This window comes from Myiozetetes cayanensis, unplaced genomic scaffold, assembly GCF_022539395.1.
Source record: "Myiozetetes cayanensis isolate MyiCay16 unplaced genomic scaffold, myiCay2020 scf4, whole genome shotgun sequence".
Classification (NCBI taxonomy): Eukaryota; Metazoa; Chordata; class Aves; order Passeriformes; family Tyrannidae; genus Myiozetetes; species Myiozetetes cayanensis.
In genome coordinates this window covers 27,796,196-27,820,828 of record NW_026087631.1, presented here as the reverse complement: position 1 = coordinate 27,820,828, position 24,633 = coordinate 27,796,196, and the positions used below count along the sequence as shown (strand labels likewise).

Sequence of the window (24,633 nt, the reverse complement as noted above, 5' to 3'; positions counted from 1 at the left end):
AAATTCTGGCAGGTTGTACAAGACATTGTGAGGGGACACAGCCAGGACAGCCGACCCCAGTGGACGAAAGGGATGTCCCAACACCCCCTAACAAATGGCATCATGCTCAGCATATAAAGCTGGGGAAAAAGAATGAAGGGGAAGACATGCAGAGTGACAGCATTTGTCTTCTCAAGTCACAGTTCCGTGTGATGGAGCCCTGCTTAACTGGGGATGGCTAAACGCCTGCCTGCCCACGGGAAGCAGTGAATGAATTTCATGTTTTCCTCTGCTTGCATGTGTGGCTTATGTTTTTCCTATTAAACTGTTTTTTACCTCAACCCACAAGTTTTCTCACTTTTACCCTTATGACTGTCTTCACTATCCTACTGCGGAAGAAGTGAATGATCCCCTGTGTTCTGTGTTCAGTGGTCAGCTGGAGTTAAACCACAACAGTTGCACCTTTTCTGTACCTTCTGTATCCTTTTCTAAAACTCAAAAGTCTGAGAATTAACTACACAGAGTCCTCCTCAGTGTGTCACAACTCTTTCTCAATAAACTGGCCCACAATTAAGCAAACAGATCTAGTATTCATGCTCTCCCACACAGATCTTCTTGAGAATTCAGACACAATTACACACATTTGATGCACATACCTGATTCAAGAAAGCCATACCCTTCCTTATTCTGCAGCTGCTTTTGTGTGTAACCTTTGCTACTGCACAGCTGAAATGTCATTTCACTCCTTAACATTTTGTTCCACTTAAACTGATGGACGCTAAAATACTTGGAAGCAATCATAAGCTACTTCACAGTACCCAACTGTGCATAACCATAATTCTACAAGGGAATTTAAGAGCTCAGACACTCATTTTTGCTTTTAATCTACACTGTGTTTTTTGACCTGTGAGAGCTTATGTTCAATGAAGGTTACATACTTGCAGCCACATTCTATGAAAATATTGCAAACTGACTGCTTTCACAAGTAGAAACAGGAAGAAGAACATAATTAAAGATCCACAAGAAGTTTGTAACTCACAATGTTATAAAAAATAATTATTATAGAATATTTTAATTCCAAATCTGGGGAAGCAGCCAGAATCCATAAAAAATCCAGGATGTTACTTCAGCAGAAAAGGTGTTGCCATCATACACAATTCTAATACAGTTGTTTAATTGTGCTATATAAACATCTGGTTATAAAGTTTCTGATAAAAACACTGAAATGCCACAGTGCAAAGCCCCAGATTTTACAAGTGTTCATAAGGACTTACAGCCAGAATATTACACAATATAGCTAATCCTTTGATTTTCACAGGTATATACAAAATGGCAACAATAAAATCTAGTTAATATAAATAATCCTTGACAAAGTATTCTTTAATTGAAGGAATTTATTCTCCTAGTTACCAGTTATCAAAAAGTCTTCCTCTGAAATCACTAATTTAATAATTTTTTCCCCTTCCAAACAACATACCTACTTTTCTTTCTTAGTAAGAATGAATGGCTTAAATTTTAGTTATTTTTCTTACTTCCTACTGTTCCATTCATATTTGAGATAACTCCTTTTGTTCAATTTGCACTCCACATCGCACTATGGCATTCTATAATTTTTTATATGAAAGTAGTACAGAAACCAGGAATTCATGTGTAGCCAAGGTGTCCACTTAATATATCTAGGGCAGAGATTGGTCAAAAATTACACTGTTTGCTAAAATGGAATTCATATACTTGTTAAACTTACATTTTTCTAGGTTTGAGTATAATGCTTACACCCTTTAAGAGTCTCTTATCTTCCAATTTTAATCTAAATCTGATCATGGAAAGAAATACCAAAGACAAGACTGAAGCAGAAACATTGATTAGAGCAGATGTTTAATGCCATGGTCTTTAGATAAAAAAACTATAAAAACTTTCGATCACTGACTATCAAGCAATCTTTGTTACTCTTTGAGCCTCCATTGTTACAACGCATTTTAATAAGGATTTTTGAGAAAATAAATCTTTTCAATTTTGAAAGTAGTCAATATAACTGAAATTACACATGAATTTGATTTAGTACTTTGGTAGCACAAAGAGCAAATTATTCTCCTTTTTCTCTTTTCTCAACAGGATGACATGCCTTGACAAGAATAGGCCTCCATTAAGGACAATGCATTCCATTTGTTACATGACAGAAATATTGTAATCATCTCTGCCACAAAACCTGAAAAGCAAATCCTCTAATTTCTTAAATTCCGAGGAAATAGAAACATAACTGAAATATACCTCAAGTACTAAGATATGAAATTCTGTTATCATATGCCAGTAGCTGCAGACTATTGAACCATTTCATGCATACACAATAGATAAATAAATCCATTTTGTGTAAGTACATCTTTTACATATTATAAATACTCACTTCCCACTGTGAGTTCAGTTTTCTTAAAGAAAATTGAAGATATATTTCAGCATTTAAAAATGTGTGTAATTAGACTTTAATTAAAATGATGAGAATTGTAGCTTTGGGTCAAAAATCAACACACAGAGACCATGACCATCAGGTGCTTCTCAGCATCCCTACAGAATGCCTGGCCAAAGCCTTTGAGTATCATGCAGGTAACTCAGATATCCTCTTTGGAGCTACAAATCTAGTCAGGGTAGAGTTGCAAAAGTGAACTGCAGCTTGCTTTGCCAAAATAAAGCAAAGTCAAACAAAACACCAGGAAAACCAACCAACACTAAGGGGAAAGCCAGGAAAACAGCTTGTGGCTACCTTTGCATGGATAAGTGTATGTTAACTAATTACTAAGGGAGTCACTGTTAGTTCTGTGATACTACTAAGAAGCTGAAACATGAAGCATATAGATTGTTTATGCTTCCCATCTTCAAATTGGTTCAGTGACTGAAAAATTAGGGTCATGTCAGATGCTTATAAGTGCATTTTCATGAAAAGAATCTAACTTAAATTTGTAATTCTTCATTTCTTTGCATGTCTAACTCACTAACATGCACATACCTTGCAAGACAGCATCAGAACTGCTTAAACGAATCACATAATTTGCAAACTTATTTATCTGCATTAGAACCACTACTAAGAAATATTTTTTTTTTTTTAAACACTTTTCATTCATCTCAACATTTATGGTCCCTCATTCTCCCACGTATGCAAAATGCGTAAAGCCACATCACAGAGGATCCAAATACTAGGACTATGTTAGCACTAGTGAAATAGGGGCAGATGTCTGGAGTGAATCAGTTGGTGCTCAGGATCTGAAACCTACATTTGGGGGAGAAAGCATTATTTCAGGTTAGATCTTTCCTGGTTCTGAAAACTGAGAGCCCTCCCATGAGAGTTCTGCATCTTCCTGTTTTGTTTCAGCTGAAAGAAGTAAAGTGAATCCTCAGAGATTGCTCAGTGGTGGAGGCAGAGCATCCTAATGGCACTGAGAAGACTTGCTTTAAAGGTGTATTTCCCATTCAAATGAAAACATTAATGCAGATACACCTAAATAAAAATGGCATTCCTTATGTTTTTGATGACTCTCTTTTCTAGTAGTCAAACTGAAGCTTATTCACAACTTCATACACATTTCTTAAGCATAAAGAAATGTATTTCAAAAAATTTGAAAACCTCCACAACATGAGTTCAAAGATGTTAAAAAGTTAAAATACATCTAATAATGGTTAAAATAGCAGTTCTACTAATAAAGACCTTGGGTGTGCACTGAGGTTACCCAGGGGCTCTACATACCAGTCAGTCCATCAATAACAAACTGAAGAATGTTATGCATATTTTTCTATAAGATTATAAATAAATATGAGAGACTTTTCCATTAAAGAAGTCACTTGCAGATATCTTTTTTAATGCCCTCCGTTTTTCTAATTTAAATTCTATTATTACAGCATCATTAAAATTCCAGGCAGGCAGATTTGGTCTACATGAAATGGGACATGGGACAGGCCTTTTGTGACACTATTAATACTGTTCCTTTCAAGGGCGATGCCACAGAAGGTGAACACTAATTTTACTAATATGGTAAAGGAGGATGAAGGACTGTGGGAAGGAAGAAAAGCAAAAACAAACTAAAAAGCATAACTTTTCTGTGAAGTTCTCTGCCATATTTAACTTTCAATTTCTAAATAGGTTATTACAGGGACAGCAATTTGCATAAAAAGATTAAAGATTGCACGAAATGACAAAGACTGCTCTGCAGTTATAAATCGAACAAAGAAAAAACACTCTTTGCAATGTCAAATAAATTTTCAGCAAATGATCAAAGACATTTTGGTAATAGTACATGATGCATAAATTACCCCCAACACTAGGTGTCAGAGTGCATATGCTATTTTTGAAAACACTTAAAATGTCTCTACTTTCCTATATGAAAGGCTCCAAGTAAATTAAAAAGGAACGCTCACAACACTCTTTTTCTTCATTCTGAAATACTTCTTCAGAATACAAGTAGTTTTTGTCAGATGGGAGAACCATAAAATCATAGTTCAGAGCAAAAGCCATTACAAACCAAAACAATTTAAATATTTTTGAAAACAGCTGCTCTAAAGAAATTCAAATCATGTAGCACCAAAATTTGTTAAACAGAGGCTTGCAACCAGTCTTAAAAAAAATAAATCAAGAAGGTTTACCTATAGTTAAGATCCAAAGATATAAGTGGAGTTGTCATATGAATGAAGTATCAACAAAGTAGACATTAATTGCAAAAATATAGGAAGAAGTCAAGAAGGTTCTTAAAACACTGATATAGTTTAATACTTATACATTTTCATTTCCCTCCTGAAAGACTTTCTGCAATAGCCTACTGATTAAAAAGGGAATTTTTACTTTAAATTTTCAATTATGCTGGAGTGTCAGTACCTTTTTCTGTGTCTGTATAACTTATTTTTGAGATATAAAACAGAGACAAAATGTAGTTGTCGTAAGTCTTCTAAATTTCATGAGACTGTCACCACTTATCAAACACCATTATATAAAAGAAACGTCTTCCTTTACGGAGGGAAGGGCAATAAACTACTACTTTGAATTACTAAGTATTGAAATCCAAATGGGAACAAAAAAAAAAAAAACTAGGAGGATATTCTTTCAAGATAGCAAAAATTTATTATAGAGATCAGAATGGAGAGTAATTTTAAATTAATATATTGCATAGAACTGAAAAGGTACAAAAAGCTCCGAAACAGAATCACAGAATGCACAAAAATAAAAAATCTTCTGAGAAGTTGCACAGGACCATATTTGAAATAACAACAGAAATACCCCAAAATTATTTTCAGTTAAATAAAGTTCTTGGAATGTACGCATTACCTTAACAACAGGATTCAGCAGAACGACACCTGATTTCTTCGTAATAACTTGCTTTGTTGTGTAATGATGTTCTATGAGCTGAGGAATAGTTGGAAACCCAGTTCCTTCAAAACGATATTGATTCTTTAAAGACATAAAAGGGAATAATTATTTCTCTACAAGGAACATTTCTAACAAGAAACTGCAAAAGTGCATCATCAAATTTCCCCCCCTTGTAAGAAAGCAGTGCTCACTTTTACAGAATTAGATTAATTTTCTGATCTTTAAATAGCATTCCTACTGACTTAAATGGAATGACAGTTAAGAAGATGACAAATTAATAAATGCAAAATTACTGCATCACTCATTTAAGGCAGCATGATGAAATGACTATTTAAACTCTTAATTTAAATAGATAGGACAGTTAAACTTAAAACTATGACAGATTGAAATTAAAAATATTCTAAACCAGAAAAAACACCAAGTTCTGAATTACTTCAAGTTCTAAGAACTATGAAAGCAAAACAAAAAATCTGACAATAAACAGGAGATAAGTAACACTGCCTTAATCTAATCTTACTGCATTTATAATATTTGAATTAATAAATCCGTGGCACAGAGCATACAATACATGATTGGTCTTCAATAAGGAATATAAACCAGAAGAGCCTAAAGCAGCTAAAGGCAGCTCACGCATGTGATTCAAAGAGAAGTACAGTGATACATATGAAAAGCCTTGTGCTTTCACAAGACTCAGCATCTACAATTAGAGAGCTCTTCCCACAAGTAGCTGCCATAAGCCAGTCTGACAATGAACAAGTACTGCAATTAAAAAAAACTCAAAAGCACAGATGGTGATTCAAGTTCATTTACACAACTGGGCAATGAAAACCTCTACCACAGCATGCAGACAGTTTTCTTGCTAGCCCCCAGGGTTAAAGTCCTTTCACAGTGCATTGTAAGTTTATTGTGTTCCTTGAGAGTTAAAGCATTAACTTCCTGAAACATGTTGTTTCTGTTAGCAAAGACAGCTTGGTCATGTCACCTGCTTTTAACATTCACGGATCTCTATCATAAAAATGTTTCCATGGACTGAACACTTTGTGTTGGTATTTTGTTGTTTATTAAATAATGACCACACTTTCATTGACCACTAATACTAGTTCCCATTCCTTTCAAATAAGTTCCTTCACACTTCTGTGCTGATGATAGAAAAAAACCTGATGTCCTAGAGGTCTCCTTAGCACAACAGCCACTACTGCCCATTATTTCCTCATCCCAGACCCAGCCAGGCGCCCATCTGCTGCTGTTTATGTAAAACCCTCAGGGCAGACAGTGTCCTTTGATTCTGTGTATTTACACTGCATCCTGACCATTATTAACATCACTAACAAACAACAATTTTACAATGCCACAGCCTGAACCTATGCCAGAAGTGAAAACAACAGCTGCCTTGAATGGACAGCAGTGAATTAATTCAGTTTAAAGCTGAATGATAAACTAATTTATCACACATAGTTAAATATTAAGATTAGATTTTAAAATAATGGTAAAACCAGAGAGAGAACACTTATGCAATTGAAGGATCACTGTTAAAACAAATGTCCCACTCTGATCTTCAGTGCTTGATTCAGAAGAAAATATGGGAACCTTCAGTAATCCAAGAGTGTGGTTTCACCAATCACAGAGACCCAATTTCACATTCTCTATACCAGTGCAAAACAAATAAATCCCTTGCACTACACTCTCCTCGAACTTCCCTACCAAAATGATTTGTACAAAATTATTTCAGTCACGTCAAGTAGACAACGTGCATTTATTTCTGCTGGGTCAGATCAGAGAGCACCAAGCATCTTGTAAGATTCTGTGTGTCTACGCAGAGGTAATCTTATCACTTATTTTCTCGTTCAGCACTCTGACACATCAAAATACTTTCAGGTCATAAAATCAAAATAAAATAAACACCATGTGCAATGTTCACTTCCACAAAGTGGAAAGAAAACAGTAGGTGAGAACTAATGAACATTCCAGCCATGACAGGTGACCATAATCACTGATCCTATAAAAGCCTTCCAACCTCTACGAAGTGTGAAAAATATTACTGCCTCTTATTAAAAGGAAATAAAGCAGGTACACAATATTGAGTTCCCCCAGGCATGCTGCATCTGCTGGGGATTTAGATAAGGAAATTCCCTTAGTGTAAATATCATTAAACGTGAGGAGACTTTTGTTACAAGAGACTGAAGAGACAGTATTACTGAATCATAACTGAGAATGATTTGCTGCAATGTCTAATTTCAGAAAAAATTCTAGTAATGTTATGTGAAATGTCACATTTCTAGTAAGTTTTAAATTCTGAAAGGTAAAAAGAAAAATACATACATTAAAAAAAACAAGCAGTACATTAGGAAGAATAAAAAGAAATACACTGGTTAAAGGCATATAACAATATAACATACTGCTAATTCAGTCACCAATTTTTCTTAAGTTAGAGTAATAAGGGGGGTCAATTCTGGTCCTTAGAAGCATATACACTGTGTAACATCCATAAGCATTTGAGTACTGAACAAAACAGTAACTATAGGGCTAAAAACAACATAAGCACCTCTAGTGCAGCAGGGACTTCAATTCCCAATTGTATAAAACCAACACTGATTACTTTCTTCACCATGACTATATCCATTTTTCAGAAAGATTCAGCTGAATCTTTATTGTCTGAATTAAAAGTAGTCTAATTGGCACCAACTATGAAAATGGGTTTAAAAATACATAAAGGTACATGCATAAATTAATTAGTAACAAGTTCTAGATTTCAAAAGATACACAGAAATATCTTGGCTTTTCAATAATAAATAAATCAATAAATCAATAGGATAAAAGAAATCGAATAACCTGATACTTCATATTTTTCCTTTGTTTCCCAAAATGACCTCTTCCCCGATTTCAGCACTGATGGAAATATTTCCCACAGCTTTCACATTTTCATATAAAGGCTAAATCCATTTGCTATAGTAAACTATGTAGGTCCTAAATTGAATATTCAGTACTATATCAGAGACGTACATCAGCATATTGTATGATAAAGTGTCTCCGTTGTCCATCTGAAAACACAGAAAGGACATATTCACCAGGTTTCCCGTGGCTCTCGCGCACCAAGAAGTCTCCTTGCTGTTTTAACAGCTCCTGGGCTTCTATTCTTGGAATTGCACCATGATACCAGTCTTGCTCAGACAACGGTTTCTCAGTGGTTGAGATTACATCAAAGAACTTGGGAAAAAAATTGAAGAAAAATGTTAACTATATTAGTACATTTTCAGAGTTTACTTTTACATGAAAAGTATCAAAACAATAATTTCTATTTCTGTACCTACATTATGTATTTCTATTAACAAATAAAATCAAGGCTCTTACATTTACACAAAAGTCATATTGATCACTTTTTTTTCAAGTACTTGAAAAATTAATATATCAAAAGCAGAAGTTTATGGAAACATCCATAAAACCATGTTATATTTTTCACTTGGCCTGCTGTTTTTCATAAGCCATGCTGACCAACTCTTTCTCACTCACTCTGACATGCCATTAAAAACAATTGAAAATTAATAACTTCTTTGTCCAGACAGAAACTTATCAAACAGAAAATCATAATAAACTGATTTATACAAAGCATGCGAAATGAATAACCTGTTTTCACAGAGTTTATCACTTCCATCCCAAATCAATTAATAAGTATGAGATATTTTTTTAACAGGTACACTCTAGTGCAGACTACACATCTGGTGTACCACCACTATGATACAGAGTTTCTGAAGGCACAAAGATTTTAAGACATTATTTTCACTATATGGAAATGGTTATGAGTGGTAGAAAATGGTTATAAGTGGAAGTTATTGAGTTTTAAACTATGATTGTACACATTAGTTTTAACATGCTTACGTTGCTTAAGAGAACACAGAGGAAAACTGTATTTTCTCAATGACTACTTCAGATTTATTCATTATGGGTAGGTAGACAAGCCCTTCCTTAAGGGCTTGTCATTCAAGACCATAGCCAGAGCTCATAGAAATTCTCACAGCCAGGGTGGTAAAGCTCTGAACAATGTAATTGTGCTGTGAGTGTTCGTGTCCCAGGCAAGCCTCCTAACCTGCATCTAGGTAACAGCACGAAGATTCACATCTCAGTGAAGGACAATCAAACATATAGCAAGGACTATGTAAGAAATTATAACAGCTTGAACACAGCGTGCACACTCAGAGCTTTCAGGAGCAAAAGCTGTACTCCCATCTCTGTGTTTATGAGCACAGTGAACTGCTAAAAAGCAGAGATATTGATTGGCCAAGAAGGTAGTCACATATTTCAAAGCCACAGACAGTTAAATACATCTCACATGAGAACTGCTTGCCACCATTAACATTTTCTTTCAGAAATTCCTAAAAGAAAAAAAATAAGCTTTCAAAATGTTAGAGAACATTGTTTACGTGAACATTTACCATTCAAAGACACCCAGTCTGCCTTGAAAGAAAACCCAAACTTCTCTTATGTTCAGGGATTCAGAGCAACAAACCCTCTACCACAGAAACATATTTCTACTTGAAAGGAAATGTTTCTAAGGATAAAAGAACAGTTCAGGGTCACTAAACTACTTCATGGTCTTCACAAAGGAAGGCTAAAATAAAAAATTAATCTGACGTGCAATTAATTTATAGCTTCCTAAAAAGGAAGCCACCAGATAGGAACACCTATTTATGTACAAATAGGGTGCAGGTTGAGGTATTGTTTAGACAATCAGGATCACATTCCAGAATAAAACATCTTAAAAGCCTTTGTAACACAGAAAGAGTTATGGAAGAAAAACAGAGCATTTTGGACATTGTTAACTATCATACTGTCTATGACACTATCACCAACCTTCTCACTCTTTGAAATTTGATTAATATTTATTACTTCAGAAGAAAACAAAGAAAATTCTACAAAGTTTCCTTAATTGATTGTTTTCTCCCTCATATTGCCTTTGCTTTTTGTCATATACTATGGGACAATCAGAATAAAGGTGTTTTTTCTGATGAGGTAAGCAATTATTCATGTTTTGAGTGTTATTAAAACAGTATTACTTTTATGAACAAGTCTTCTAATATATTTTCTACATGATACAATATTCACTCTCACTGGCTAGGGAATCAAATATGGCTGAAAGCCCAGAAAGAACAGTACAAATGCAAGATACATAATCATTTTAATATTAATTTCAACTCAGTTTGTCTCACTATAACCGGTAATATTTCTACTGCATCTTATAGTCAGCATTAAATGAAAGGTTAATTTTTAAAGAAAATACAGGGGAAAAAACCATATGTACAAAATTAAATTCCAATCCCTTTTCTTTAAACTCTATTGATTTTAAATATCATCATGCAACTCAGTATCACTAAATAGATAACTGAAAAAACAATTTTAGAATTTCATTTGGGGGATGAGATCTCTTGCACGTCTGTATGTACGCTTACAGAAGCACTTTGTGCATTAACAGGCTAAACAAAGAAATATTTTTCTAGGATTTTTGATGTTAATTTGTAAGAAAGCTATAGATAAAAAAATTAACAAAATCACACAGAAGGAAAGGAACTCAGACTGTCAAATTTCTACTCTCCCTCCCAAACCCTCTTTTTTTTTTTTTTTTTCCCTTTTCTTTTTCCTTCGAGATTTCCATTTATTTCCAGATTTCACTGCCAGGTTATTGGGGCTGGTGGATGTGTCCTTATATATTTATTCACACTTTTTCTTCTATGAGGAGTAAAATGGCCTCATGTACTTCATCATGTTCCTCATGGATCTAGTACTGTCCTCTTTACTTATACTGAGCACCCTTCTCTCTCCCTATTTCACAATCCATTGAAACAGTGGTTTTTCTCCAACAGTAAAAATAAGCAGTCCCCAGCTGCTGCCCTTATTTCAAGAGAAAAACTGAGCAAACTGCAGTGTATTATTTCTAACTCAAAAAAATTACGTATTATGAAATAAAAATTATAATGGGGATGAGATGTTATTAAACTAGTAGCATGCTTAGTATTGTATTTTCACATATATTCTGAATGCAAATGTTCTTTACTTCCTTACTTTACATCTTTAAGTAAACAAAACATTTTGGCAAGATATTTTTTTCTGTCAGTGTAAAAGAGTGGCAGAGATACAAATGAGAACGTACAGCAGTAAATTTAGGTTGATAATTTGAGAGAATTCCCTATGCAACATCCTGCCTTTAGATTCTGTGTGCCTGGCTCATTCCCAAATGCTGATATACCTTATGAAACCAACATTAATTCCATCTATTATCCTATAAACAATAAAAAAATTATCCTATAAAAAGTAACAGATGTTTGTGTCAAGCTCAAACGCCTCAGTACCAAAAAAAATATGCAGAAGGGCAGACACTGACTCTTCATTCAGTTTATCACTTCATTTCCAGTACAAGTATGCTGTCTCCTTTCTTGTGTTTTCTCTCCTCATTTGATTAAACTTACATTTCCTGCTATTACAGAAAACTGGCTTGCATTTTGTCCAAGAGAACACTCCTGAATCCCTAGCTCCCTTTTCTTCAAACTATACTTTCTTCCTGTATTACCCCGTATCTTCTCATTCTGAGAACATGTAAATCATTTCAGTGCCAAAATGTAAGTAATAGTAAACTCCTCTCTGCTTTTGAAATTACAGTTTCTCTGACTTTTTTTCAGATGACACACAAAAAACTAGTTTTCCTTAATTGAAACAAACAAAATTCAACATATCCCACCAATTAAATACAGGATGTTGCTTTTAGAATACCATTATATTTAAATTAGATATTGATCCACTTCTAAAGTTTCAATATACTTAAAACTCATAATTTGACAACAGGTAGTTAACATCACATTTTAGACTATGCTCTATTCGAGGATCAGTACCAGTCCAAATCTGCTTTGAGATCCCTTTCTGTATAATTATTAAATACAAAAATTTTAAGAAATTCATATAAAAAATAGCACTTATTTAATGTATGTTAATATTACTTTATGATACAGTTTCAATAATTACTTTGTATACTTTTTTGACGGATAATAAGCTTTAAGTACCAGTTTATATATTTAGCAATTAAGCATGGTTATGTAATTGTCAGCAGGAAAAAGATGAGCAGCTGAAACATTAACAGCTAAGTACTAATTTGTGAAGCAAATTTTAGCTGTATGTGCACAGTTAGCTTTTCTAACACACAAGAAATAGCTAAATCTAAACACAAAGCAAAACTTAAAATTGAGAGGTTTATATATTCTGACTCTGAAGTCATGTAGGTGTCATTTAAGCAACAGATAATCAAGATTACAATTGTTACTCAGATTTTACTTTCTGACTCAAATGACTCAGTGCTCATCTTGCTTCTTCCAAACGTATTCCAAGGTTTCACCAACCCTACCTACCATGTATCTACACAGCCAGGTTTACACCAAGTTCCATGGAATTAACAGAGATATAGATTAGAATAAAAACCAAAATGTTGGCACATAGCTTATTTAAAAGGACACCTTTGGCCAATTGAAATTTTGACATTGACTTCTCCTGATTTAATAAAAATGTTTTATTTTGATCCTCCTTTTGAGAATTTTTTGTCTTCCAATTTTTCTTTGAAGCAGTTTTAGTCAGGTTTGTTTTGTGGTTTGTGGGGGTTTTGGTCTGGGTGGGTTTTTTTAAGTTTTATTACACATAGATAAGACAAAGGTGAATGCTGTGTCTCACCTACATAAAGAACAGAGGTCACAGGAATACACATTTTAGTAGATGTTTTTATGAAATGTTGAAATTTTGTATCAATTAGAAGTTTTACAAAATGAAGATCATGATAATGTGGAGATTTTGTTTAACTCCAAGGATATTCCAAAATTTTAGAAAGGTTTTTCCTGTTACTTTTCAAATATGTCAAGCAACTTTCACATTTTTCATAGGAAAAGCCTTCCTGTCCTAATTTTATCCCATCATATCTGTTTTTCCATTCCTTCATTCCTATGTACAATTCTGCTCTCTACACACATGTATATTTACATAAATGCATACATGCAATTGTAATCTCTTCCACACATTCTGAATAATGTTTAGCTTAAACACAGTTTACTGTATCTTTTCATGGGTCCTTGGATGCAATCCTGAGCATAACATAAAAGATCCATTGTTTATAGAATTTTCTCAAGAATGCTATTTTGAGCTAATATTTCAGGCGACAAGATTACAATTAAAAGGCAGTTTTAAACAGTTTTTAAAACTCTTCCCAACTTTTTTGTTGAGGGTTTTTTTTCTTCTTTTGTTCGGTTTTTGGTTTGTTTTTTTTTTTTTTAGTTTTGGTCTTTATGTTAGGAGGATTGGAATGATCACATGTTCTACTTCGAGAAAGAACAAAAAAAAGGTTTTCAAGTAAAATCTGACACCTCCCTAAGTAGGTGCTCAAATATTCTAACTAGTTCTTGCAAGCAAATAGTGAAAATAGAAAAGCAAAAACACCAAGGAAGTTTCTCCAACCATTACAGAATCTACACAAAAGCCAACTGTACATAAGATACACTCAACAATTATTCTTAGTGGGGATTGAAGCATGATCTGTAACAGTTACTTAAATAGCATCAGCAGTAGTAGTAGCAGTAACAAATATGGGGAATATAATTACTGCAATCTTTTTTAAAATATGCATGACCACCTGTCATAAGACAGTGCATTTCAAGAAAATCAGCCTTACTGGGAAGAGTACTCTTAAAATTATAGCACCAGTATGAGAGCTGCAAAGAGCACACGATTTCTCTTTTTTCCCTGAATTGCAGCAAGTTGTTCTGACACATCATTATGCCATGATATTACCATGTATGCTGATCAATCAGAACAGTGTTTTTATAATATTATTTTAATGTAATTTTTGTCCATTTAGATAGAAATGCATGCTTAAAAAAAAATCGAAAAAATTCTACTTAAGATGTAAAAATAACAGATTGTATCCCAACACTATATTATTGATACTACTTACTGACGATGAGCCCAACATGGATTTCGGAGACCTTATAATTCCTGCTATGGAATGACGTATGGTGTCAAATCTTGAGACTTTGTCCTTCTTGTCCTAGGAGAAAAAGAAGAATCTCCGGTGAAAACAAGTAAACCTGCATGATAATCGATTTATTGGAGAATGTGGTATGTAGACTCCTGAATTTAATTCAAATAAAAGACAAGGGCTAAGCCTCTACTGATGCAAACCTGTAAATGTCAACATCAGCTGGATTAAGCTAACTTAGATCAATTCACCTGCTGAGAAACTCTCTATTTCCTTAAATATTTTGTGCAATTATTTTAAGTATAAAGGAAACCGAAATTCTTTTATTCCTTAAACACATGGAACATACTTCTCGGTTCTCCTGAAATACCTGTCATTTTAAAAGGACAGTGATTGAAAACATAAAATAAAAACCACCCATATAGTAAAAAAACCCCTACATAGGTAGATTAACAATATATGTTTAGGTTTTTTTTGCTTTTATTAACATGTTCTTCTCTAACAACAGACTACTTGTAAATATCAGTAGCCATCAGTGCAGGCTCTAGGATACGTTTCTTTTCTGGCACTACCATAAACCATAAGAGCAGCCACTGTCTGGATTTAAAACTCTGCAAGAACAGGGCTCTGAAAACAGAGGGCTCTGAAAAACAGCCTTCAAGGACCTCTAGTTCAGCATAACTCGATTTAAATTCCAAGCTTTCACAACTTGACTTAGTCCAAAGATTGTATATTTCTTAATCTCTTACTATCAGTCCTCAAAATTATATCACTCTTAAGGAAAAGAAGGTACTTTTAACACTGACAAACTGAGTTTACTGCTTGTAAATTTCCCTCAGAAACAGTAAAGATATTTTAATGACTTGTGAAGTAAACAAGCCTGAAGCAGAGAAACAACACAATAACAACCTCACTCTAATTAGCTATAGGTTACCTAAACTGTAAGAAACTGATCATGGAGACAGACTACAAGTGTTTGCTGGTGTCAAAAAGAAAACCTGAATCCTTCCAAGTTTCAGATGCACAGCTTTGACAGAAGAAAATGAAAATATGATAATGTAATAAATGCAGCTTCAGTTTATTCCAGGACTTCCAAACAACTACCAAAAACTATTCATTCTGTACACTACCAATGTTTGCAAATGATTCCCAAATACAATTTAGCTTACAGGTGTCATAGTTCAACAGGACATAGAGTAAACACTGTCGTAGCAAAATTCTGCAATTTGCTTTAATTTGTATGCAGTTAAAAAAAAAGAGTGTAAAAACCAGTCAAATTGTCAAAACAGTAATACGGAGACTCTCGTCATGGAAATACTCATTAACCATGTGCGTACTTACCCATCCTTAACACTTTTATTCCTTTTATCAGACTCAAGTAATATCATATGCCAACTAATCTTATCTTAATAAAACAACTTTGTGTTGAATCCTGATTTTTATTCTTATAATACTACTGGAATTAAACTGGCTTCACAAAAAAAAAAAAAGAAAAATCCCATTAACAATCAGAGTCTATTTTTCCTTGCACGCTGGTTGTTGAATGATCCATTAGTTTCACATGTCTCTTCAAAATCGAGCCATGAGATTTAGCAGCAATCAAATGTATCCTTCTTATATGATAGGAGAAAATAAGTTACCAAAAGATTCATGAATTCTACTACACTTCCCTTAACCAAACTCAGGAATTTTCTTTCTATTTGGACACTAATCGTCTGCTTACCTAATGATAACATCAAACTACAACTTTCACCAATTTCTCCTTAACAAAAAGTATTTTTAAGGTTTTTTGACTCAAAGTCCCAGACTCATGGACTGGTACAACTGGGGACTTTGATAAGCACCACTCAACAATATACAAACAGTCACATTAAATAGAATGAGTATTGAAATGAGGATTTAGGGGATATACTTTGGCCTTGTTCAAAATGTAGCACACGTCCTGTTCAAACTGCAATACATTTATAAATGCTATTCAGTATTTCCTAGCACTTTCCCTCTGACATACTGAAACTACTCTGTATTTTAACGAGTGAAGACTCAGAACTCGTCTGCACAGCAGGTATTATCAAAGACATGACAAATACAACTGTAGCCTGTACTGAGTTCATTTATTCTATTTTAGAATTTTTAGGGCAACCAGGATGAAACTGAAGAACAGCAACAGTGGTCTTCTATTGAATTTTTTTTTGCTCACCTGCAGGTTCCCTTTGAAGGACCCCTTAAATTGTGCAGGAAACCAGTTTTCTCTCAGAGCAGTATATTCACCAGTATAAAGAGATGCTTTTTAATGCGTGTTAGGCATAATTTTTTTCCTAAACAAGTATAAAACTACAACCCAGAATACCCCATCTACTTCTTTTCATATATATATTTATGTGTTGTGTGTGTACAATCTTACTAGTTAAACCAGGGTGTTACATTAAGTTTGATTTACAAAATAAAAGCAAATACACTTAAGAGCTGTCTTTCAATGATCTCCACCCTAGTCACATTAAATTTTCAACCTCTCAGTCAAGGCCCTCTCAATTCAGCAAAGGTCTTAGTAGATGAAAGAATTATTTCAGGGTATTAGGTTATTTAAAATTTCTGAAGGAATCTAACAGAGAGCAGAGACTCTTTGTGTCCTCAGGAAGCAAGTTCATTATAATTCCACACAATGTTCACTCCAGCAGACTTTAGACGTCACCAGCCAGCACAACCATGATGGCTGTGTCACGACACAAGCTTCAAAATCACAAGATGTTGAGTCCTACATCAGGATGCTATAGAGAGCATTATGGAGCAGTAAGCTTGCTAGCACACAAAATGAAGCTCCTGCAACATATTAGCTGATTCAGTTTCACTTTGGCTTAAATTAATTACTTTCAGAGATATTAACAAAATAGTAGCACAATTTCTCGCTTCCTTTATTTTACACTACACCTATTTCATTATAAAAGCAAACTAATCTGTGGGCCATAATACTTTATGCAATCACTGAATTACTACAGAATAAACTGTCATTTACCATTAAAAAGCTAGGTGTTATGATTTTAAGCCCAGCTGGAAATTAAGCACCAATGAACCACTTACTCAAATCCTCCTCTCCCCACCACCATGTGGAACAGGGAGGAGAATCAAAGTAAAACTTTTATGTTGAGAAAAGAACAGTTTAATAATCAAAAATAAAGTAAAACATAGTAATAATGGTACACATAGAACACTTGAAAGAATGCCAAGGAATTCCAGCCAATCCAGACAGAAAGTGAGCTCCCCTGGGGGTCCAGTTAAATGCCTCAAGGCTTGGTGCAACAAGGAAGGAAAGAAGCAAGCCATGGACTTCAGGATAGCAGAATTTGGTCTCTTCAAGGGTAACTTGTAATAATCAGATTAGAAGAGTTCTCTGACGTATCTTACGAGTAACCAGTTTTGGACACAGCAGTACTTTAAGTTTTCTGACACAAAACAAGGAATGCTCAAACCCTGTTCCCAACCAGCCTTTTTGTTCCAATTCTCTTTTTCCTTCTTAAGAGGGGAAACAATTACCTCAGCTCTTTTCAAGAGATGTCACAGCAAAAGACAACCCCTCTGGCACTCTTAATTTTACTTTCCATTTTCTCTTCTGACAAGAGGCAGAGAGGAAAAATAAAGCACAAGGACCCAAAAAGAAGTACAGGATTATGCACTGAAAAACGCAGCTGAAGCACTTGCTCAAAGATTTCCTTAACTGTGTTTTCATATATGACATGCAGAAGCTGGGTTTCTGTGTTTTCTACATTCAGTTTGGGGGGATCTTGTGCACTGTGAGGTCCTGTCCTTTTTAATGGATTTTTCACTAGAATTTATCCTCTGTGGTGACGCACTACAACTGTTACGGCCTTGTGGATAACCAGCCCTCATTTACCAAGCATACAGTTCTGTCACTGTGTAAAATCACTGCAAATCTTAAACTGAACAAGAAATAATATGCCCAGATGTGACACAATCAAAGCAACAGGCCACACAATTATATTCAGAACAATATTTTGAATGAACATGAGGAAGACAAAGCAACAGAGCAAAAGACTTTGATTAAATTGAATTGTATAATGTAAAAGCCCAGAGAAATAAGTCTATATCCTAGATATTACTATGCAAGAAAAATAGTGTATACTCTTTTAAGAAAAGTAACTGAGTAAGTGGCTGGAGAGAGATCTAAGTTAAAGCTTCTGAGGGACAGGTAAATAGTAATACTATCTCTACTGATCAAAAAGTGGAAGACTATCAGTAAGAGGGACAAAGGACAATAGAGTATATATTGAATATTCTTAAAACACTAGGCAGACATACATATAGTGATATAAATAAGCCTATACTCTAATATTATTCCATTCAAATAAAAAAATGTGTCATGAGTCAGATGCAAACCATCTGCACAAATACAGAAGTTTAATGTGGGCTTGTAAATTAAATTGGAGAATCTTCACAGGAAATTTAGAGGAAATAAGATGAGGACTCTTCAACTGAAAGAGAAAATGCTCTCAGAAGAAAAGGAGATTTCAATTAGAAGAACGTAATCTGTAATATCTAAAAGATGAGTGTGATAGTACTGTTTCTGTGATGTGGCTGGGGAACCAGTCCTCAGAGATTCTGATGGGAAAGACTTCAGCACAGTACAAGGGCTCTAAGATAAAACCAAAAGTGGGAAATTCCAGTAGCTACTGAAAATGATACATTCAATGAACATACAGATAAAAAAGGCATATCAGACAGTATCTGCCAGAGCAATTAAGATAGCTTTCATAAAGTGAATGCTAGCTCTGTTTTTGAAGATACACTTTCCCTGATGAAAAAGGAGGCTGAGTAACATACAGGCTTCAAATTTAGACAATGAGGAGAACAAGGAACATTTGGGGGTTTTAGGGGGCTATAGATGTAAGATGTGAGAATTAAGTTTTGTGATTTACAAGTAAGAATTCTTCAAAACACAGAAAAGAATTTTCTGAAAATGATCCTCTGCATTAGTAACTTCAGTCATGGAGATGAAAAGTTATTTAGTAGAGGCCCCGAAAGCATGCAATAAGTTTAGATTATGACATTAACTCTGGCCTGCTTCTTGATGAGTGGATATACTAACTACAAAATCTCTGTGTTCTATAGACATTAGCAAATATTCAAAGAGATGTAAATGCTGAAATACTAAAATGTGAGCATATGGAAAATGTGGCCAATGTCCCTGTATGATTTTGATTTCATAAGTAAGATTAATCTCATGCCTCAAAAGGCTTTTTGTGTTGTTGGTGGAGAGTAGGATTTTTTGATTTTTTTGGTTTTCCATCCATGACAGAACTGAGTATCTCAGGAAGAACATATGTAGAAAACCAGATAAAGAATCGACTGTCTTTGCCAAAAAAAACCCAGGATATTTTAAGCATGGCATTCACATATGGAATGAGTTTCTGGCTGAATATTACCTGATTATTTGAATTGAGCAGATCATCTATATTTGAAGCACCTTTCCAGTAATTATAATATGCTTTTTCTCAGTTTGCTATTGTAGATACCTAGAATTGGAAGCAGCACTGTGCACAGCCATGTAGACATAACAGAGTTATTAAAAATTAAAGCATTCAAAGCTAATTAAAAATATCTCAAGTACACAGAGAAACCAATTAAACAACAAACCTATTCAAAAATCACTTTTTGATAAGGCAACATTTTCTGGTTTCAACATAAGTAATACCTTCCAAAGCAGCAGAAATTATGCCTAATTGATGTACACATATTGTAAAACACTGCACTGGGTGCAAATTAATGTTCCACATTCTGAGTTGCAAAGGGTAGCCTGAAAAACAAGACTTACTACTGTGAAATTTAAGAACAGTCATATAAGGCCAGACTATGCCAGTGGCCTAAAAACCTGCAAGAAGAACAGAATGACAATTCTTCAGAGCATGTTTTTGTCCTCTGACAATCCGTGGTATAAGATCTGCTTTACTAGTGTCAGATGTGAGGTTTCTACATATAACAGTCATGGAAGGATTCTCCTTTCATATTTTTCAGCTGCTTTCTGACTCTATATAAACTATTAAAACCCAGTACAGTAGCAACCAGTTGCACAACCTAATTACATGTTTTTGAAGAACATTTTTGTGCACTTGCTTTGAATCATCTGCCTACTGTGCATATTTGATGGTCCCCACTCCTTGCTTCAGCAGATGCAGTGAACCATCATTATTCCCTACTCACTTTCCCTCTGTAACCCCACAACACAGAATACAGAACGCAAAACAACCAAACAACACAGAACACATCTTTATTACATTCCCCTTCAGTTTGCTTTTTCAAGTCTGTAAGGACGAATCTACCTCTTCACTAATTCTACAGAAGCTCCTCCACATATCTGAGTACTTTCTTGTCTTTCTGAATTCTCCTACGTCAATTTTCCAATTTAGGGAGCTGAAAATATAAGCAGTTCCATTAAGCCAAACTCTTCTAGGTGGTACACAAGGACAATTCACTTTGAGAAGAATTCCAGTTGGATACTGGGGGGGAAAAAAAAAATCACAGTGAGGACAGTGATCAAATACTGTAACAGCTTTCCCAGAGGGACTTGCATCACTGCTAGAGCCTCAACTGAAAATAGGTACTTTGCAGCCTGATATAACATGAAAGACAGCCCTGCTCTGACAAAGAAGTGGGACCAGATGGACTCCCTAAGATTTATTCAAGTTTAAATTATTCTGCAGTTCTAAGCCATTTGAGAAGCAGGTGCGTATCAATTTATACAGTAATGTAATGTTTTCTGCTCTCTTCTTTCTTCCTTTCCTGAAAATTTCAAGCATGTTTTTTTTGGTTGTGAACACTAAGTAAACAGTGACCTGATATCTTCAGGAACATTTAGACCTTATTTTGAGTGGTACCTGAGAAATCATTATTGGTATATGTAAAATCAAGCACTGTTACTTCAATCTGATCGGCAGGAATGTAACTACAACACGTGATGCTAATATTAAAATTTTTAAAAGGCTGTTAGAAATAATATGTGTCATTTTTAACAAGACAATTACTTGACTTACTATCAAAAAATATTTGCTTGCTTTCTACATAAAATTTTCTGCTCTTATGATTACTTATATGCCTATGATTCCTTATATACCAGAATTTTGTAGTAGCAACACAGGCTAGAAAGTTGTTTTGTTTTGATTTTTTTTTTGGGTTGGGATTTTTTTGGGGTTTTTGTTATATGTTGAGTTTTTGTCAGGAAAACAGCAATAAAAAAAAAAATTAAACAAGTGATTGGTGAACAAAAACCAAGAAGTGTTTGCAGACAAAAACCGAAAGCCTTTGACAGATTTTATTTAGGAAGGGTCCAGATGTCCGTAAATACTCTGTGTAAATAAATTAATTTAAAAAAAGAATTACGAATACTACAATATGATTGATCCTTTGCTTTCTTTTTTGAAACACTATCTATCATAACAGAAAATATAGTTAAGTTGTCTGCTCTACGTTTTCATTTTAATTAGTTTCAGAGGACTTATTTTTCAACCTACATATGAAATGTCAAGGAAATGTCACCTTCATCTTTGAAATAATTAGTAAATATTACAAACACAAAAATATGTATTAAAGGTCTTCAAGAAAGTAGAGCACCTCTTTATAGGGGTTAGCAATAATGCTTCCAGAAACAGGGTACATTTTAATTTATATACCTAACAGTTTTTTTATTTTTAAAAAGATGATATTTTGATTTAACTGAATTATCATCAAGAATGTCAACAGTTCTCTAGAGAAAAACATGAACTAAATGTACAGCCCCTAAGCTGAGGCATTGAGATCTTGTACAATAGCTGTTTTTGTTGAAGGAAATAGTATCCAGACAAAGGCTTTTGCAATACAGATAGGCCACTGAAACTCAGTAAATTCTTTGCTAATAAATGTATCTCTTTGCTCAATAAATGTATCTCTACACCACTAAATCCTAGGGCACTTCCATTTACTCACGTAACAATGCCAAAAAAAAAGACATTTGATTTCAGTAAAGGCAATTTAACAAACCAATTCAGACTTCTGAAAGCCCAAAGACAGGTTTAGAAAGAATACATAGTTTTGAAAAATTAAGTTTGACTGCCATTACCTTATGTAACTGTGGAAACATGTAACAGGGAAAATGAAGATTTCCGTCCTACAAAAAACTCAGGTTGGTATATACATGCTCAGATATTAATTGTTTCACGGATTTCAAAAGCACTGTTATTAATCAACAACGCCATTATTAACTGAATGTAAAAAAATTTTATTAATTCTTACAGTATCACTTTCCTAGTGTCTAGCAATAAAAAATTAATAAATTTCAGTCTATAGAGCACTTGCTATATATGAAGGGGCAGTACTTTTCCATGGCATGATCCTTCTCCTTGGTTGCCATTACCACATGACAATAACAGATATACAAGCACAAGTTCTCTCTTGCTATAATTCTGTGTAAACTCATGAAGTTGCAACAGGAAACCATAACACAGACTACACTGAGTGCTCCCATTTGTACTGAGTACCTAATGTTCACAAAAGCAAGAGAGCTTTCATTTCATATCTTCTGGCAGCTCATCATCCAAAAAATAATGGGAGGATGAATTAATTGCCGGTCAAGGTCAGCATCTGCCAGGACATCTTGCTCAACATGGAGACTGTGCTGCTGCTCAAGAAAATCAAGAATCACAACAAGTCAAAAAGCAGTGAATGAACTATACTGCCCCTGTTCCAGGCAAGAAGCAATCAAAGAACCTGAACCAAACTCAAAACCAGATGTGAGGTAAAACTGTACAAATTCTATGAGAATGTATTACATTTCTTCAAATACTTTCCCGTTTCCAAACTTTTTCATCTTCCTAAGGCAGATACAGTTCTTAGCCCCAAAACCTGCATTTATGGTTTGGCAGTTACACATAGTAACAACATCAGAATAAGCAATCTCTGAATCAGTGAGATTTCATGAATATGACTTGAAATTTTGAGAATATAACCACAGATTGAAAAACAATATAAAGCTAAAAATGTGCTAGAGAAAAAATGTTAAAAGATCATAAAACATGCAAAGCAAACCACCTGTAAGGAAATTACATACTTCCATCTTCTAATCTTTACAGTTTGTCAGGTGACTACAAAAAATGCAATTTATTAACGTGCATTCACCAATCATTTCAATTTAATAATTCTTAGGAGTATTTTGGAGTCAAAGAGGCTAGATTTATTGTGTACTTTCATACTGTATAGTTTTATCGTGTGCTTTATACTGTATATCCAGCTGACACAGTTTCAGGTGTGTATGACCCAAATTCTCAGAAGAACAGAGAAATGCAGAAATGCTGTAACTGCTGCCCAGGAGTTGTAATCAAGATCAACACTATGGCTGCCATGAAATCATTAATGTGAAACATGTTTTAAAACTGGTTATATACATGCATACACATACAGACTGATCTTGTCATCCCCCTTTCAAGATAAAAAAAGAATCCAAAAACTGAGCTAGAAAGTTCTGTGGTAATGGAAGAAATGAATTTTTTCTACATACACACGTGTTATGCTGCATCACTTATATTAAAAAAACTACATCTCTATTTGGCTAGATTGTGAAAAAACATGAACACGTTTTCCTCCACTAATGATGGACATCAGTGTAGAAAATAAACTATACGTCCTGAAGTTTTCCTACACTTCTTTAAAAAAAAAAGTATAAAGGTAGAGTGGTTTTAGCACTTGTTAACAAACGACAGTAACTGGTAGTGGCACTTCCTCAATTGATTGGTGAATTTTTAGGTGGTCAGTAGTTAGCTTAACTTTTAGAAGTTTACAGTAAACTTTTCAAACTTATAAATATTACTTAAGGATTAACGGAACTTCGTTACAGCCACAGGTGCAGAACCTCTAGGTTGCATTTCATACGAAGCATGAACAATTTTCCAGTGCAGGTGTCTAAAGAACAAAGCTACACACAGAGCACTCTATACAATGAACTCAGTAGATTAAACAAATATAAACACAACTTCCAGGACATTTTTACATGAGGATCCAGACTGGTGAACATAAAAGTCTTGCAAAAAATGGCCAAAAGACCTCAATTCCTAATGTTCTCTGCAACAGTCAGTAGCTGAAATAAGGAAGTGATGAAGATCACGCACAGCTACCACAAGCATTTTGGTGAATTCCTGAAGAGCAGTGTACATGCCAAAGAATGACATCCGGAACTGAAACTTAACTTTACTAACCACAAACTTAAAATAACAGTAATAGGTTTGCAAGAAATTCATATATACTTAGACACCCTGCAGACTGAGAAAAACAAACCATTCTC

General features: G+C 34.4%; 1 protein-coding gene across 4 annotated transcripts in view; it reads right to left on the bottom strand.

The window, feature by feature from the left end:
- Positions 1 to 24,633, bottom strand: part of FER (FER tyrosine kinase) — a 128,507-nt gene that overhangs the window by 56,199 nt on the left and 47,675 nt on the right. For 3 of the 4 annotated variants that reach the window (XM_050328385.1, XM_050328386.1, XM_050328387.1), the window contains exons 10-12: positions 14,295 to 14,387; positions 8,324 to 8,527; positions 5,282 to 5,404 (exon numbers count right to left, since the gene is read on the bottom strand). In XM_050328385.1, coding sequence (XP_050184342.1) covers positions 5,282 to 5,404; positions 8,324 to 8,527; positions 14,295 to 14,387 — 420 coding nt within the window. The remainder of the gene's footprint in view (positions 1 to 5,281; positions 5,405 to 8,323; positions 8,528 to 14,294; positions 14,388 to 24,633) is intronic. The other variant, XR_007630407.1, reaches the window with a different exon arrangement.